Source organism: Stigmatopora nigra, chromosome 1 (assembly GCF_051989575.1).
Source record: "Stigmatopora nigra isolate UIUO_SnigA chromosome 1, RoL_Snig_1.1, whole genome shotgun sequence".
NCBI lineage: Eukaryota > Metazoa > Chordata > Actinopteri > Syngnathiformes > Syngnathidae > Stigmatopora > Stigmatopora nigra.
Window position 1 is genome coordinate 4,073,891 of NC_135508.1, and position 14,433 is coordinate 4,088,323.

The 14,433-nt window shown below is 33.9% G+C and overlaps 1 protein-coding gene across 2 annotated transcripts in view; it reads left to right on the forward strand.

Moving 5' to 3' along the window:
* The window catches only part of slc26a6.1 (solute carrier family 26 member 6, tandem duplicate 1), a 16,284-nt gene continuing 1,851 nt past the window's right edge, over positions 1–14,433 (forward strand). Inside the window, exons 1-17 of one of the 2 annotated variants that reach the window (XM_077724332.1) lie at positions 1–597; positions 1,468–1,607; positions 1,785–1,895; positions 2,661–2,794; positions 4,286–4,450; positions 5,689–5,841; positions 6,934–7,016; positions 8,108–8,255; positions 9,040–9,153; positions 9,500–9,577; positions 9,746–9,841; positions 10,779–10,885; positions 11,338–11,407; positions 12,011–12,100; positions 12,170–12,298; positions 13,111–13,165; positions 13,388–13,512. In XM_077724332.1, the coding sequence (XP_077580458.1) occupies positions 455–597; positions 1,468–1,607; positions 1,785–1,895; positions 2,661–2,794; positions 4,286–4,450; positions 5,689–5,841; positions 6,934–7,016; positions 8,108–8,255; positions 9,040–9,153; positions 9,500–9,577; positions 9,746–9,841; positions 10,779–10,885; positions 11,338–11,407; positions 12,011–12,100; positions 12,170–12,298; positions 13,111–13,165; positions 13,388–13,512 (1,941 nt within the window). In that variant the 5' untranslated portion in view covers positions 1–454. The remainder of the gene's footprint in view (positions 598–1,467; positions 1,608–1,784; positions 1,896–2,660; positions 2,795–4,285; positions 4,451–5,688; positions 5,842–6,933; positions 7,017–8,107; positions 8,256–9,039; positions 9,154–9,499; positions 9,578–9,745; positions 9,842–10,778; positions 10,886–11,337; positions 11,408–12,010; positions 12,101–12,169; positions 12,299–13,110; positions 13,166–13,387; positions 13,513–14,433) is intronic. The other variant, XM_077724340.1, reaches the window with a different exon arrangement.

A 14,433-nucleotide genomic window follows, 5' to 3' on the forward strand; every position in this document is an offset into this window, starting at 1 on the left:
CGGAACAACACCGCTCACTCGTATATTTTTAATCACCTGTAAAGTGGAAATCTCCTATTTTAACATAGATTTGTGAATCTCATGCGTTTTTTAACGGTGTTAATGACTCTTGTGCATGGAATCTTTGCATTTTTTATTACTTTTTATGCCTCATATTTCATCCCTCCCCAAAGTGCCTCAGGACATAATCAGGGAGAAGGAAAAAAATGTAATCTGAAGTTTTGTTTTCATAGCTTTTCCCACAAACAACAACAGAGTAGTTTAGAGCTGGGAAGCAGTAGGAACGTTTTATAAATATCAGTCAAATAGCTCATCATTTTTATCATTTTTTATACAGCAAGGCAACTTAACTAGGTTTTCTATAGCAGAGAAATATTGAAAACACATTAATGTTGTATTCATTGTGGAAGTTTTCCAGTTGACCAGTTTTTTTGGGAATTGCTGAGATACTTTAATGATGGACCAGATGGAGCAAAATAGTTCTTCTGAACTGAGGCAAGATCTCAAGATAGATCTGGATGAGGCCCAACTTGATGTCATTGGCCACAGAGTCGACATATCCATCTCATTCTTGGAGAAACTCAAGATGCAATGTCGGTGAGTCAAAGAAATGAGAAATAACCACTTTGTTTTAACTAGGAGGACTGGCTTTGGATTGTATTATAACGGCTGTCATTGTGATAACTGCAGGCAACATCTAAATCAGGGGTGTCAGACTCGGGTTGGTTCGCGGGCTGCTTTTATGTCAACTTGATTTCATGTGGGCCGGACCATTTTAGACATAATATTTAGATTTTTTTTTATATATAAATGGATTAAAAGAACTGGATTAAATTCCCTTAATATTCAGTATTTTATAGATCTAAAACAATGTTTATTTTAGGTTTTTTTTAGATACATTTTAGATTTTATATTATGATTTTTGAACTAAAACACGGGTAATGTTTATTTTAGCTTTTTTTATATATTTTATTTTAGATTTTACAAAATTATTTTTGAACTAAAACACAGATAATGTTTATTTTAGCTTTTTTAAAAATATATTTTTCGATTTTACTAAATGATTTTTTTAACTAAAAACACTTTACACCATTTTTTTCAGAAATGGATTAAAAGAACTGGATTAAAAGCTCTGAATATTAATATTATTTTTTTTATAGATCTAAAACAATGTTTATTTTTGATTTTTTAATATATATTTTTAGATTTTACAAAATGATTTTTGAACTAAAAACACAAAAAATGGATAAAAAAATGACAATTATTGATTTAAAAGGGTGAAAAAAATCAGGAAATTGAATATACATCTACTCTTCATTTGAATTTGATCCTAAAACAGAAAGTCTGCACTCATGATTTACTTTCCCGGGCCACACAAAACGATGCATCGGGCCAGATTTGGCCCCCGGGCCGCCACTTTGACACAAATCAACTAAATCTTTCTGTGTGGTATTGCACATAATCCAGGTGTTCAGGCTCCAGGTTAAGGAGGATTTTGCTGGGCACCTTTCCCATCCTGTCATGGCTACCTCACTACTCTATTCGAGAAAGCGCAATCAGAGATTTGGTGTCTGGGTTTAGTGTGGGCATCATGCATTTACCACAAGGTAAGCATTTTTGTATGTATTTGAGTCCTATTATTTTGTATTATATTTTATATATATGTATTATATTTATGTATTAGATTTTGTAATATTATTATATTTGTACTGAATAGAAAATGACCACATACTGGATATGAGTGAATACATTTTTTTATCCAAATTCCCTGTATTACTACCCAGGTATGGCCAACGCAATGCTGGTAGGGGTTCCACCTGTATTTGGCCTCTACACGTCTCTCTACCCTCTGGTCATCTACTTCATATTTGGGACTTCCAGGCATCTTTCACTGGGTAATTGGTACATTTCCAAATAACTGATGCCATGTTTCTTCAGTTTTTTTGCCTTGGTCCAGATTTTATTTGTTTATTTATTTTCTGTGGCGTGGTGGTGAGTGGTTAGCACTTTGGCTTCAAAGTGGGGGGACTTGGGTTCAAATCCTGGGCCAATGTAGGTTTTATCTGGGTACTCTGGTTTCCTCCCACATTCCAAAGACATGAATGGTAGGCTGATTTTCATTTTTAAAATGTGTACACTACAGGTGTCAAAGTGGCGGCCCGGGGGCCAAATCTGGCCCGGCGGATCATTTTGTGTGGCCCGGGAATGTAAATGATGAGTGACGACTTTCTGTTTTAGGATCAAATTAAAATGGAGAGTATAGATGTATATTAAATTTCCTGATTTTCCCCCTTTTAAATCAATAATTGTCATTTTTTCATCCATTTTTTCTGTGTTTTTAGTTCAAAAATCAGTTTGTAAAATCTAAAAAAATATTTAAAAAAAAGCTAAAATAAACATTGTTTTAGATCTATAAAAAAACTGAGTATTTGGGGTTTTTAATCCAGTTCTTTTAATCCATTTATTAAAAAAATATAAAAATATTATATATAAAATGGTTTCACCGTACTAATAATATTAATAAACATTATTTTAATACACCTTCATTACACTCAAGATACGATGTTAAAACTACTAACTGTATATGACAAAGTAATTTGCCTTTTAGATGTGTACTGTGACTTTGAAATTCCTCAAAAAAATTGTCTTTATGTTTTCAGGAACATTTGCTGTCTTGGCCATTATGATTGGCTCCCTTCCAGCCATTGTGGAATTGCCTGGTGATGGTGCTGATGTGGTGGCAGCTAAAGTAAACATAGTTATCCAACTTACTTTACTCTGTGGTCTTATACAGGTATGCTCACACTTTTTTCCCATTTTCCTCCTTCTGAAATTGTATCAAAAGGCTGGTGGCTTGGACACATCTTCTGTCCAAACCTCTAGAGCACTGGTGTCAAAGTGGCGGCCCGGGTGCCAAATCTGGCCCGCCGCTTCATTTTGTGTGGCCCGGGAAAGTAAATTATGAGTGCCGACTTTCTGTTTTAGGATCAAATTAAAATTATAGATATAGATGTATAATAAATTTCTTGATTTCCCCCTTTTAAATTAATAATTGACATTTTTTAATCCATTTTTTTCTGTGTTTTTAGTTCAAAAATCATTTTGTAAATATAAAACTATAAAAATATTTTCGGTTTTCCTCTTTAATATGTAACATAATAAAATGGTTTCCTTTTGAAATGAAAACTAAAATAAATGATTTTCTCTTACCAAGAAAAAAGAATAAATCATCTATAAAAAATTGAATAGTTGGGGTTTTTGATCCAGTTTTAATCCATGTATTAAAAAAAACTTTCTGTTTTAGTATCAAATTAAAATGAAAAGTATAGATGTATATTACATTTCCTGATTTCCCCCTTTTAAATCAATAATTGTAATTTTTTAATCAATTTTTTTCTGTTTTTAGTTCAAAAATCATTTTGTAAAATCTAAAAATATATTTTAAAAAAGCAACAATAAACATTGTTTTATATCTATAAAAAACTGAATATTCAGGTCTTTTAATCTAGTTCTTTTAATCTATTTATAAAAAAAATCTAAATATTATATCTAAAATGATTTGGCACACACGAAATCAAGTTAATGCGGCTCGCGAACCAACCCGAGTCTGACACCTTTGCTCTAGAGCAGTGATTTTCAAACTTTTTTGGCCACCGCCCCCTTCACCGCCGGGCCAAAATGCCAACGCCCCCCTCTTTACCCCTTTCCAACGAACGAAGCTTAAATAAATAGAAGACAGGCGCCTCAGATATTATTCGCTAATTTCGTTTCTTTTAATAGACCAATGCGCAGTTCACCTCGAATCATAAAAATTGATAGCTGATGCATTAAGCCGGTCGCTGTGCGCATACGTCTGTGGTTAAGCGTTGCCGGCGCGCTATTGTGTGCTCCTCTGCGGCTGACTGGATGGTGGTGGTTTCCCCAGTCGCCTGCATCGACGATAAACTCGCGACAATTAGTGATATACGGTATATGCGCGCTGCTCGTGAGCGCTCGAGCAGACAACGTTTCTTGTTTCAATAAAGCTTGTTTTTTGTCGACTTTTTATTACAGACAATCATTTTTTCCGGTCTTTCTACAAACACCAACGTCACATTTTACTGTAATTGCTCCATCGCCCCCTTCACTATTTCAACGCCCCCCATTCGCCTGTTTATTCGTCAGCGCCCCCCTGAAAGTTCACACCACCCCCCGGGGGGCGGTACCGCCCACTTTGAAAACCACTGCTCTAGAGCGTCTAAAACCATAAACAGTTTTGTTGTGCATTTGTTTTCCATTCACCCAGTTGCTGCTCTATGTATTACGTTGTGGGTCTGTGTGCCGCTGGTTGTCTGATCCACTTATTCGAGGCTACACAACAGGAGCTGGACTACATGTGGTTGTCATGCAGTTGCCTCTCATGACTGGAATTAAAGTACAGAGACACACTGGACTGATGGCCTCCTCTTGGGTAGGACGTAACAACATGACAGACAATTATACAGTGTTCACTCGCTACTTCGCGGTTCAGCTATCGGACTCAGAGCTTGGCAGATTTCTTTGGGAAAAAAATACAAATATTACATTGAAACAACATATTTTACAGTTTTTTTTTTGTTAAAACATGAATTTCACTCTCTCTACTCGTATTCTATATGGTGTACTGGATACAGGGGGGTAAATTTAAAAAAATAAAAATAAAATAGAGAAAAAAAATTGGAATTAAATTCAAATTAAGCATTTTTGAAGGGGAATCCCTACTTCGCGGGAATTCACTTATCGCGGGTGGTCCCGGTCCCCATTAACCGCGATAACCGAGGGAACACTGTATATGTTTTTTTGTACTTTTGTCAACAATCTCAGCCAACACAGTAGTTAATCTATTTTTCTTCAAAGTATTCATGATCTTTATAGTGAGCAGAATGACATAATTAGCTATTTTAAATGAACAAACCTTTTTATTTAAAAGAATGTATATAATAGTGAGGGAATACAGTTACTTCTCATACTATTCATTTTTGTGTGGCTGCACTCTTTCACAATTTTTTTAGGGGGCTTCAAAACAGGTTTTGATCTTTGGTAATTAATTCTTTTTTTTTTAATCTAAAAAAGTTTGAACTTTTGTATTGTTTCAGCAAGAGAGAAATTTAAGTGTTAATGCCGATTTCACGTGAGCCGGACTATTTTAGATATAATATTTAGATGTTTTTTAAATAAATGGATTAAAAGAACTGGATTAAAATCCCTGAATATTCATTTTTTTATAGATCTAAAACTGTTTATTTTAGCTTTTTTTAAATATATTTTTATATTTTACAAAATTATTTTTGAACAAAAAAAAATGAGAAAAATGTATTAAAAGATTACAATTATTGATTTAAAAGGTGGAAAATCAGGAAATGTAATATACATCGATACTCTTCATTTTAATTTGATCCTAAAACAAAAAGTCAGCACTCATTATTGACTTTCCCGGGCCACACAAAATGATGCGGCGGGCCAGATTTGGCCCCCAAGCCTCCACTTTGACACCTGTGGTGTACACGTTTTAAAAATGAAAATTGACTACAATATAGTTGTTTATAAACAAGCGAGTGTGTTATGTATGGCGCTCTAAAATTATTGCCATGTATTGTAATATTATGTATGTTATCTCGGAATGGAAAGTCTCATTTTAACATCATTTGGTTTGTCTGTGTCCTTTCCTAGATTTTCCTTGATGTCATGCTTGGGATAACTAGTCTTACACCTGCAACTGCGTTGGTCTCTGTTGTTTCTATGACAATACTCATTATCGGCAAAATGTTAAATAAACATTTTAAAAGCAAGCTGCCGGTCGCCATACCTTGGGAAGCTTTATTGGTGAGTAACAAACCAACTTTTGTGTTGAAAATGCCTTAATGACAAACTGGTTGAGAATTTATACAAAAACACAGTACCGTATTTTCACGACTATAAGGCGCACCGCATTATAAGGCGCACCCTCAATGAATGACATTTTTTCCATATACAAGGCGCACTGTATTATAAGGCGCACTGTATTATAAGGCGCACTGTATTATAAGGTGCACTGTCTATTTTGGAGAAAATGTAAGACTTTTAAGTGCGCCTTATAGTCGTGAAAATACGGTAATTGCTATTGACTTCCAGGTATGTAGCGCTCACTGCTTTACTGTCACCTCTAGAACCAGCCATTGTTGATGTTATGGATTTTTTTTTTGTATAAATTCTTGCAGTGAGGGAGGAGCTATATGATGGAAGATTTTGTAAACTAAAATGGCATCTGCATATTTAACAGTATTGTTTCAGTTCAGGCGTTTGTGTTTTTTTAATATCCGACAGTGGTGGTTTTTGGTTTTCTATTTTTTCCATATATAAGGCGCACTGGATTATAAGGCGCACTGTCTATTTTGGAGAAAATAGTCGTGAAAATACGGTAATTGCTATTGACTTCCAGGTATGAAGCACTCGCTACACAGTCACCTCTAGAGCCAGCCATTGTTGATATTTTGGATTTTTTTTGTATAAAATCTTGCAGTGGGGGAGGAGCTATATGATGGAAGATGTTGGAAACTAAAATGGCCTCTGCATACTTAACAGTATTGTTTCAGTTCAGGCGTTTGTGTTTTTTTTTTTATATCCGACAGTGGTGGTTTTTCGTTTTTGCTTTTCAGTTTTTTCCATATATAAGGCGCACTGGATTATAGGCGCATTGTCTATTTTGGAGAAAATTTAACACTTTTAAGTGCGCCTTATAGTCGTGAAAATACGGTAATTTATTCAAGAGCTTTATTGTTCACAAGCCTTTAAGTATACTTTCTTTGTGTTTACATTGATGTCATGACCTGCTTAATTGTGCAAATAATCAGTGTGTGAATGCTTTAACCTCCAGTTGAACTCCAGTCTCTAAATATAGGAACAAATGGTTGTGTCTGTTGTTGTTGTTTGTTTTAGATTGTACTGGGTACTGTGGCATCAGTACAGCTGGACTTAGCTGGACAACACACAGTCCAGGTGGTCGGTGATATTCCCTCTGGGTTAGTGTACATAGTTCTTATTGTCTTTTTATTTTTGTTTTCATTACATCATGCAGTATTTCTATTGCGGAGTCTTAATACTATTGTTTTTGTGAATTGACATGAATTGGAACAATTGTTATGAATAGAAGCTATATGTTGACTGGCCTATATTTTATGTACTGTTCTCATAATGTCAAGCTCCGTGAATGGAGTTACTTACCATTTTGATAATAGTTTTTTTAGAGAGGGGGAGAAGAAATTGTATACTGTATATCATAGGTGTCAAAGTGGCGGCCCGGGGGCCAAATGTGGCCTGCCGCATCATGTTGTGTGGTCCGGGAAAGTAAATCATGAGTGCCGACTTTCTGTTTTAGGGTCAGATTAAAATGAGGAGTATAGATGTATATTAAATTTCTTGATTTTGCCGCTTTTAAATTAATAATTGTAATTTTTTAATCAATTTAGTTTTTAGTTCAAAAATAATTTTGTAAAATGTAAAAATATAGAAAAAAGCTAAAATAAACATTCTTTTAGATCTATAAAAAACGGAATATTCAGGGCTTTTAATCCAGTTCTTTTAATCCATTCATTTAAAAAAAATCTAAATTTTTCGTTTTTTTTATTTCAAAAATCATTTTGTAAAATCTAAAAATCTATTTTAAAAAAGTTAAAATAAACATTGTTTTAGATCTATAAAAAACGTAATATTCAGTGCTTTTAATCCAGTTCTTTTAATCCATTCAATTAAAAAAATCTAAATTTTTCTGTATTTGTAGTTCAAAAATCATTTTGTAAAATCTAAAAATATATTTAAAAAAAGTTAAAATAAACATTGTTTTAGATCTATACAAAACGGAATATTCAGGGATTTTAATCCTATTCTTTTAATCCATTTATCTAAAAAAAAAATCCACATTTTTGTGTTTTTAGGTCAAAAATCATTTTGTTACATCTAAAAAATATTTCTAAAAAAACAGCTCAAATAAACATTGTTTTAGATCTATAAAAAACGGAATATTCAGGGCTTTTAATCCATTTATTTAAGAAAATCAAATTTTTTCTCTGTTTTTATTTCAAAATAGTATTCATAGTATGTTCATCTTCGACAGATTATCACCCCCCATCATCCCCTCTTTCTCTCGGGTCAGGGAACTATTTATTCCTGCTTTTTCAGTTGCTCTGGTTGGCTTCAGTTTCCATACAGCTATGGGCTCCATGTTTGCCCAGAGACATGGCTACCACTTTGACTCCAGCCAGGTAAAGTAGTTTTGAATTATAGTTCTTCTAAGAATCACATTGTATTGTCAATGGTGCTCCACCAACTAGATATCATTGATTATCAATGTGACATATGATCATTTTTTTCATTGAGTTGCTTTAATTGGGCCCTTTTCTTATGGTGTTATTTTTATGAACTGCATTACTTTTGTTAGAAGGGTACTTCCTTGATATACAGTGTTCCCTCGGTTATCGCGGTTAATGGGGACCGGGACCACCCGCGATAAGTGAATTTCCGCAAAGTAGGGATTCCCCTTCAAAAATGCTTAATTTGAATTTAATTCCAAAAAAAAATAAAAATTTAATTATTTTTTGATTTTTATTTATATTTTTTATTTTTATTTTTTATTTTTATTTTATTTTTTATTTTGTATTTTTAGTTTTATTGTTTGTTTTTATTTGTATTTCTATTTGTATTTTTTATTTTTTTATTTTTTATTTTTCATTTTTCATTTTTTATTTTTTATTTTTTATTTTTTATTTTTTATTTTTTTATTTTTTTATTTTTAATTTTTAATTTTTATTTTTTTACCCCCTCTATACAGTACACCATATAGAATACGGGTAGAGAGAGAGAGTGCAATTCATGTTATAACAAAAAAAACTGTAAAATATGTTGTTTCAATGTAATATTTGTATTTTTATTTTGTTCCAAAAAAAAAAATGCGAAGCTCTGAGTCCGCGGTGGCTGAACCGCGAAGTAGCGAGGGAATACTGTATATCCTACATATACGTATTTCTTGTCCTGTTTTTTTGTGTTTAGGACCTGCTGGCTCTGGGTTTGTGTAACTCTATAGGAGCTTTTTTCCAGTGTTTTGCTGTTAGCTGCTCATTCTCACGCAGTATGGTTCAGGAAAGCATTGGTGTCAAATCACAGGTATTGTTCACTTTTTGAAAGATCAACATATTCGTTTTGTAACTGATCATAGTTTTGCCTATTTCAAGCAAGGAACTTTTAAAAGGGATTTAGAAAAATGGGTATAGCTAAGCCTATAACTAAAATGTTAAAATGGCATTGGGTGATATTATATTAATAATGTAATATAAGAATATAACAAATGTATATTGGATGAAAAGTAAAACTTAAGAAAAAAATCTGATGGCAGATGTGAAATCGGTGCCAAAAATGTACGGAATCAGTTAAAACAAAATGGACAGTGCAGTATTCTTTAAAATTCAGAAACTCATTTTTGTCATTTTCCCCTTTTAATTCTACTTTGCAGATGTCTGGTTTAGTGTCAGCCCTAACAATTTTACTGGTTTTGCTGAAGATTGGCCATCTCTTTGAGCAGCTTCCAAAGGTAAGTTTATTCTAAAATTGTGTTTTTTTTGTTCTGTTTTTTATCGCAAATGTCTGACATGCTTCATCCATTTATTCACTCTTAAATCTCAAAGGGTTACATATCATGCCGCTGGATAAGCTATACTATGCAAATATAAATAATGGTAATGTACTGTGTGTGTTCCAGGCAGTGTTAGCAGTGATCATTGTGGTGAACCTGCAGGGCTTGCTTGGCCAGTTTAAAGATGTGCCTTTCTTATGGAAATCCGATAAATACGACCTGGTAGTGTACACACATGCGTGCACAGTCCATTTGATTATCTACTACTGTATTTTCACAACTATAAGGCGCACCGCATTATAAGGCGCACCCTCAATGAATGACATTTTTTCCATATATAAGGCGCACTGTATTATAAGGCGCACTGTCTATTTTGGAGAAAATGTAAGACTTAAGTGCGCCTTATAGTGGTGAAAATACGGTAATTGCTATTGACTTCCAGGTATGAAGCACTCACTACACAGTCACCTCTAGAGCCAGCCATTGTTGATGTTTTGGATTTTTTGGGTATAAAATCTTGTAGTGGGGGAGGAGCTATATGATGGAAGATTTTGTAAACTAAGATGGCATCTGCATATTATTGTTTCAGTTCAGGCATTTGTGGGTTTTTTTAATACCCGACAGTGGTGGTTTTTCATTTTTGGTTTTCTGTTTTTTCCATATATAAGGGGCACCGTATTATAAGGCGCACTGTCTATTTTGGAGAAAATTTAAGACTTTTAAGTGCGCCTTATAGTGGTGAAAATACGGTAATTGCTAATGACTTCCAGGTATGAAGCACTCACTACTTTACAGTCGCCTCTAGAGCCAGCCATTGTTGATGTTTTGGATTTTTTTGGGTATAAAATCTTGCAGTGGGGGAGGAGCTATATGATGGAAGATGTTGTAAATTAAGATGGCATTTGCATATTTAACAGTATTGTTTCAGTTCAGGCGTTGTTTTTTTTTTTTAATATCCGACAGTGGTGGTTTTTCATTTTTGTTTTTCTGTTTTTTCCATATATAAGGCGCACTTGTATTATACGGCGCCCTGTCTATTTTGGAGAAAATTTAAGACTTTTAAGTGCACCTTATTGTCGTGAAAATACGGTAGTTGATTCTTGTCTCAAGACCATCAATCACTCTTTCTCATGTCTGTTGTGGTTTTACTGTCCTCCAGCTGGTGTGGTTGGCATCATTAATTTCAACCCTTGTCCTTAACCTTGACCTTGGCCTGGCAGTGGCTATTGGATTTTCTCTGCTTACCCTCATCTACAGAACTCAAAGGTCAGTATTTTTTATTATTCTAGAGCACAGGTGTCAAAGTGGTGGCCCGCGGGCCAAATCTGGCCCACTGCATCATTTTGTGTGGCCCGGGAAAGTAAATCATGAGTGCTGACTTTCTATTTTATGATGTAATTCAAATGAAGATTGTAGATTATTTCCTGTTTCTCCTCATTTTAAAGCGATAATTAAAAACAATTTGTATTAATTTTAATGTCCAAAAATGATATATGGATTAGCAAGTTGTCAATTTTGTACTTAGTTGAATTTTTATTTTGAGGTTTGCTTGAAAATATTGAACATTTTGTACTTAGAGGTATAGACCATCTTGTACTAGAACTAGATGGTTAGTGGACATATTCTGGTTGTTGACGTTTCTATATTCTCTCCCCAATTAACTGTGTTTGCTGAATTGTCATTTAAAAATATTTCTTTCATCTGTGCTTATCTTGCAGCTCCTCCACTGTTGTGTTGGGTCACATTCCTGGTACAGATTGTTACAGAAATGTGCAACTCTACACCGAGGTGATTTAAAAAAAATATATGTATATATTTATCATCTTTTTTTAAGAAAACATTTCACTTGACATAGAAAACAATTGGGCAATGTTTTGCTTTTTTATATGCTTATCTGGAGATCACCTAAGCCAGTCTAGAAGTGGGCACAAAATACACCAATGGATATGCATTATAACACTGGTGTCAAAGTGGCGGCCCGGGGGCCAGATCTGGCCCGCCACATCATTTTGTGCGGCCCGGGAAAGTAAATCATGAGTGCCGACTTTCTATTTTAGGATCAAATTAAAATGAAGAATATAAATGTGCATTAAATTTCCTGATTTACCCCTTTTATATCAATAATTGTAATTTTTTAATCATTTTTTCTGTGTTTTCAGTTCAAAAATCATTTTGTAAAATCTAAAAATATTTAAAAAAAAATCTAAAAAACCATTGTTTTAGATCTATAAAAAACTGAATATTCAGGGATTTTAATCCAGTTCTTTTAATCCATTTATTAAAAAAAAATCTAAATATTATATCTAAAATGGTCCGGCCCACATCAAAACAGTTAAGTGTTCCTTTTGTTTCTCGTTTTGGTAATTAGAGTATAGTGTATATATTTTACAGGCAAAGATGGTTCCTGGAGTTACTATAATCCTTTGTCCCAATCCTATTTATTTTGCCAACTCTACACTGATCTTCACTGAGATCACAGAGGTAAAATAAGACACAGCAACAAATTAACACATTGACATGTAGATCTCTTCAACTTTTCTTTTCCATCAGGTTGTGAATCGCACTCAAAAGGAGAACCCAGCATCCAATAGTCAGTTACCAGGACATAGCCACCATTTAATTCTGGATCTCAGCTCAGTCAACTTCATGGACACAGTGGCCATGAAAGCCCTTTGCAAGGTGACCAATCAATTATGATACAACATTACACAGTTGATTTTGGTTCACTAACCTCAACTTAAACCAACACCTGTGTCATGCTTATTAGTATCTATATCTATATCTATATCTATCTATCTATCTATCTATCTATATATATATATATATATATATATATATATATATATATATATATATATATATATATATATATATATATATATATATATATATATATATATATATACAATGTATATATATATATATATATACAATGTATATATATATATATATATATATATATATATATATATATATATATATATATATATATATATATATATATATATATATATATATATATATATATACATATATATATATATATATATATATATATATATTATATAGTATAAGTATTTATGAACAAAATATAATGTGATTGAGGTATTTATTAGGCCTGCAGAGAAGGCCTTGAAGGCCTTGATGGCCCAACACTGGACTTGCTCACCAATGGAACGACCAAAAACACCTGTGTCATACTAAAAGAACTATATATCCCAGCAGTCACTGCGCAGTACTTTTTATACGGAGAAAATAGCAGAGTCGGCTGATTTATTTTATTTTGTCATGATAACAATTTTAGTATTGGTCCATATATAAAGCGCACTGGATTATTATAAGGCGCCCTATCTATTTTGGAGAAAGTTTAAGACTTTTAAGTGCGCCTTATAGTCGTGACAATACGGTACCAAAATATCTAGAGAGTCAATGTGAGAGATTTTTTTTTATGGCGTATACTCACGTGGCTTATTCTTATGTGTGTTCAACAGCTCGTGGAGAACTTTGAAGCCCAGAATCTCTGTGTTTTTCTGGCCTCATGCCCAGGTCAGTTTCCTTGTATTTATCTTTACTCTTTTTTTTTTGCTACACGTGCCCAACTATGCACACACAATCAGAATGTAAAAAAAGTGTGTTTCTGTCTCATTTCACATAGACTTCAATGTGATTCATGTCACAAACATTAATAATACCTCTAAATGTGACTTTTGATTACATGACCAAAGTGCAGACAGGAAATAAAACTTGTGGTTTACTGTGTGTCAATAGAAAGCCTTTTATGCCAGCTTCGGTATCAAGGCTGCATACCTAAGAGCCTACCAAGCACTTCCATCTTTCCTTCAATCCATAATGCTGTTAATCGTTGTGTCAGCACGATGCCTGTGCTTCTCGAGGTACGTTTCATCCAGATGATTTATCCTTGCTCCCTGAGAAACAAATGACAGCATGTTATTAAGTTATTGACATATCCCCCCTTCCCCCCTCGCTACTGAGGACAATGTTCCCTCTAATTTTTCGTTGGTCTGGGCAGAAAGACAACCTCCCTGAGCGCACTGAGTACCAGTATGAGTGACATCATCATCGCTCGTTATGGGCACACTAGTACACACCTGCCATAAGCAAGTGCATGTCAATGTTCCCTCTAATTTTTCATGTGAAACATGCTGTAAAACACAAAAAAACGTAAGAGTGGACAGAGCTACTGCCACTGGCTGCCATGTAAACGGCGCCATCATGGGGAAAGGGGTTAAAAAAAATTGGATTTTATTTACTGCGCACCATATGATTGCTGCTGCGCAGAGAAGATGAAAATAGTGCGCAATTGCAGCTTAGAGGGAACATAGATTTTGTATTACATCCTAACCAGAGGCGGAGCTATGGTCTTGCAACAAGACAACTACTAGATCAGGGGTGTCAAACTTTGGTCTGCGGGCCGAATACAGCTTAATTTGAGATCAAGCGGGCCGGACCAATAAACTCATTGCAAAATGACATAGAACTAACAATAAGCCCACTTTTTTCCTTTGTATTAGTCACTAATACTAATAATTAGTGCAAAGAATGAGTAAATTATCAAAATGTTTATTAAAAGAATTTTCCTTTTACATTATGAACAATATATTATGAACAAGAGAATAACATAAGAACATAAATAAATGTCAATTCATGTTGTCTGCACGTACTAAAACACTGTGCCCCTAGCGGATAATACAAGAACTACAAATTTCAAAGAAAATTCATATTTTTTTTATACAATGCAGCTTTCTTCACCGGGCCGTACCAAACCACCAGACAGGCCGGATCCGGCCCGCGGG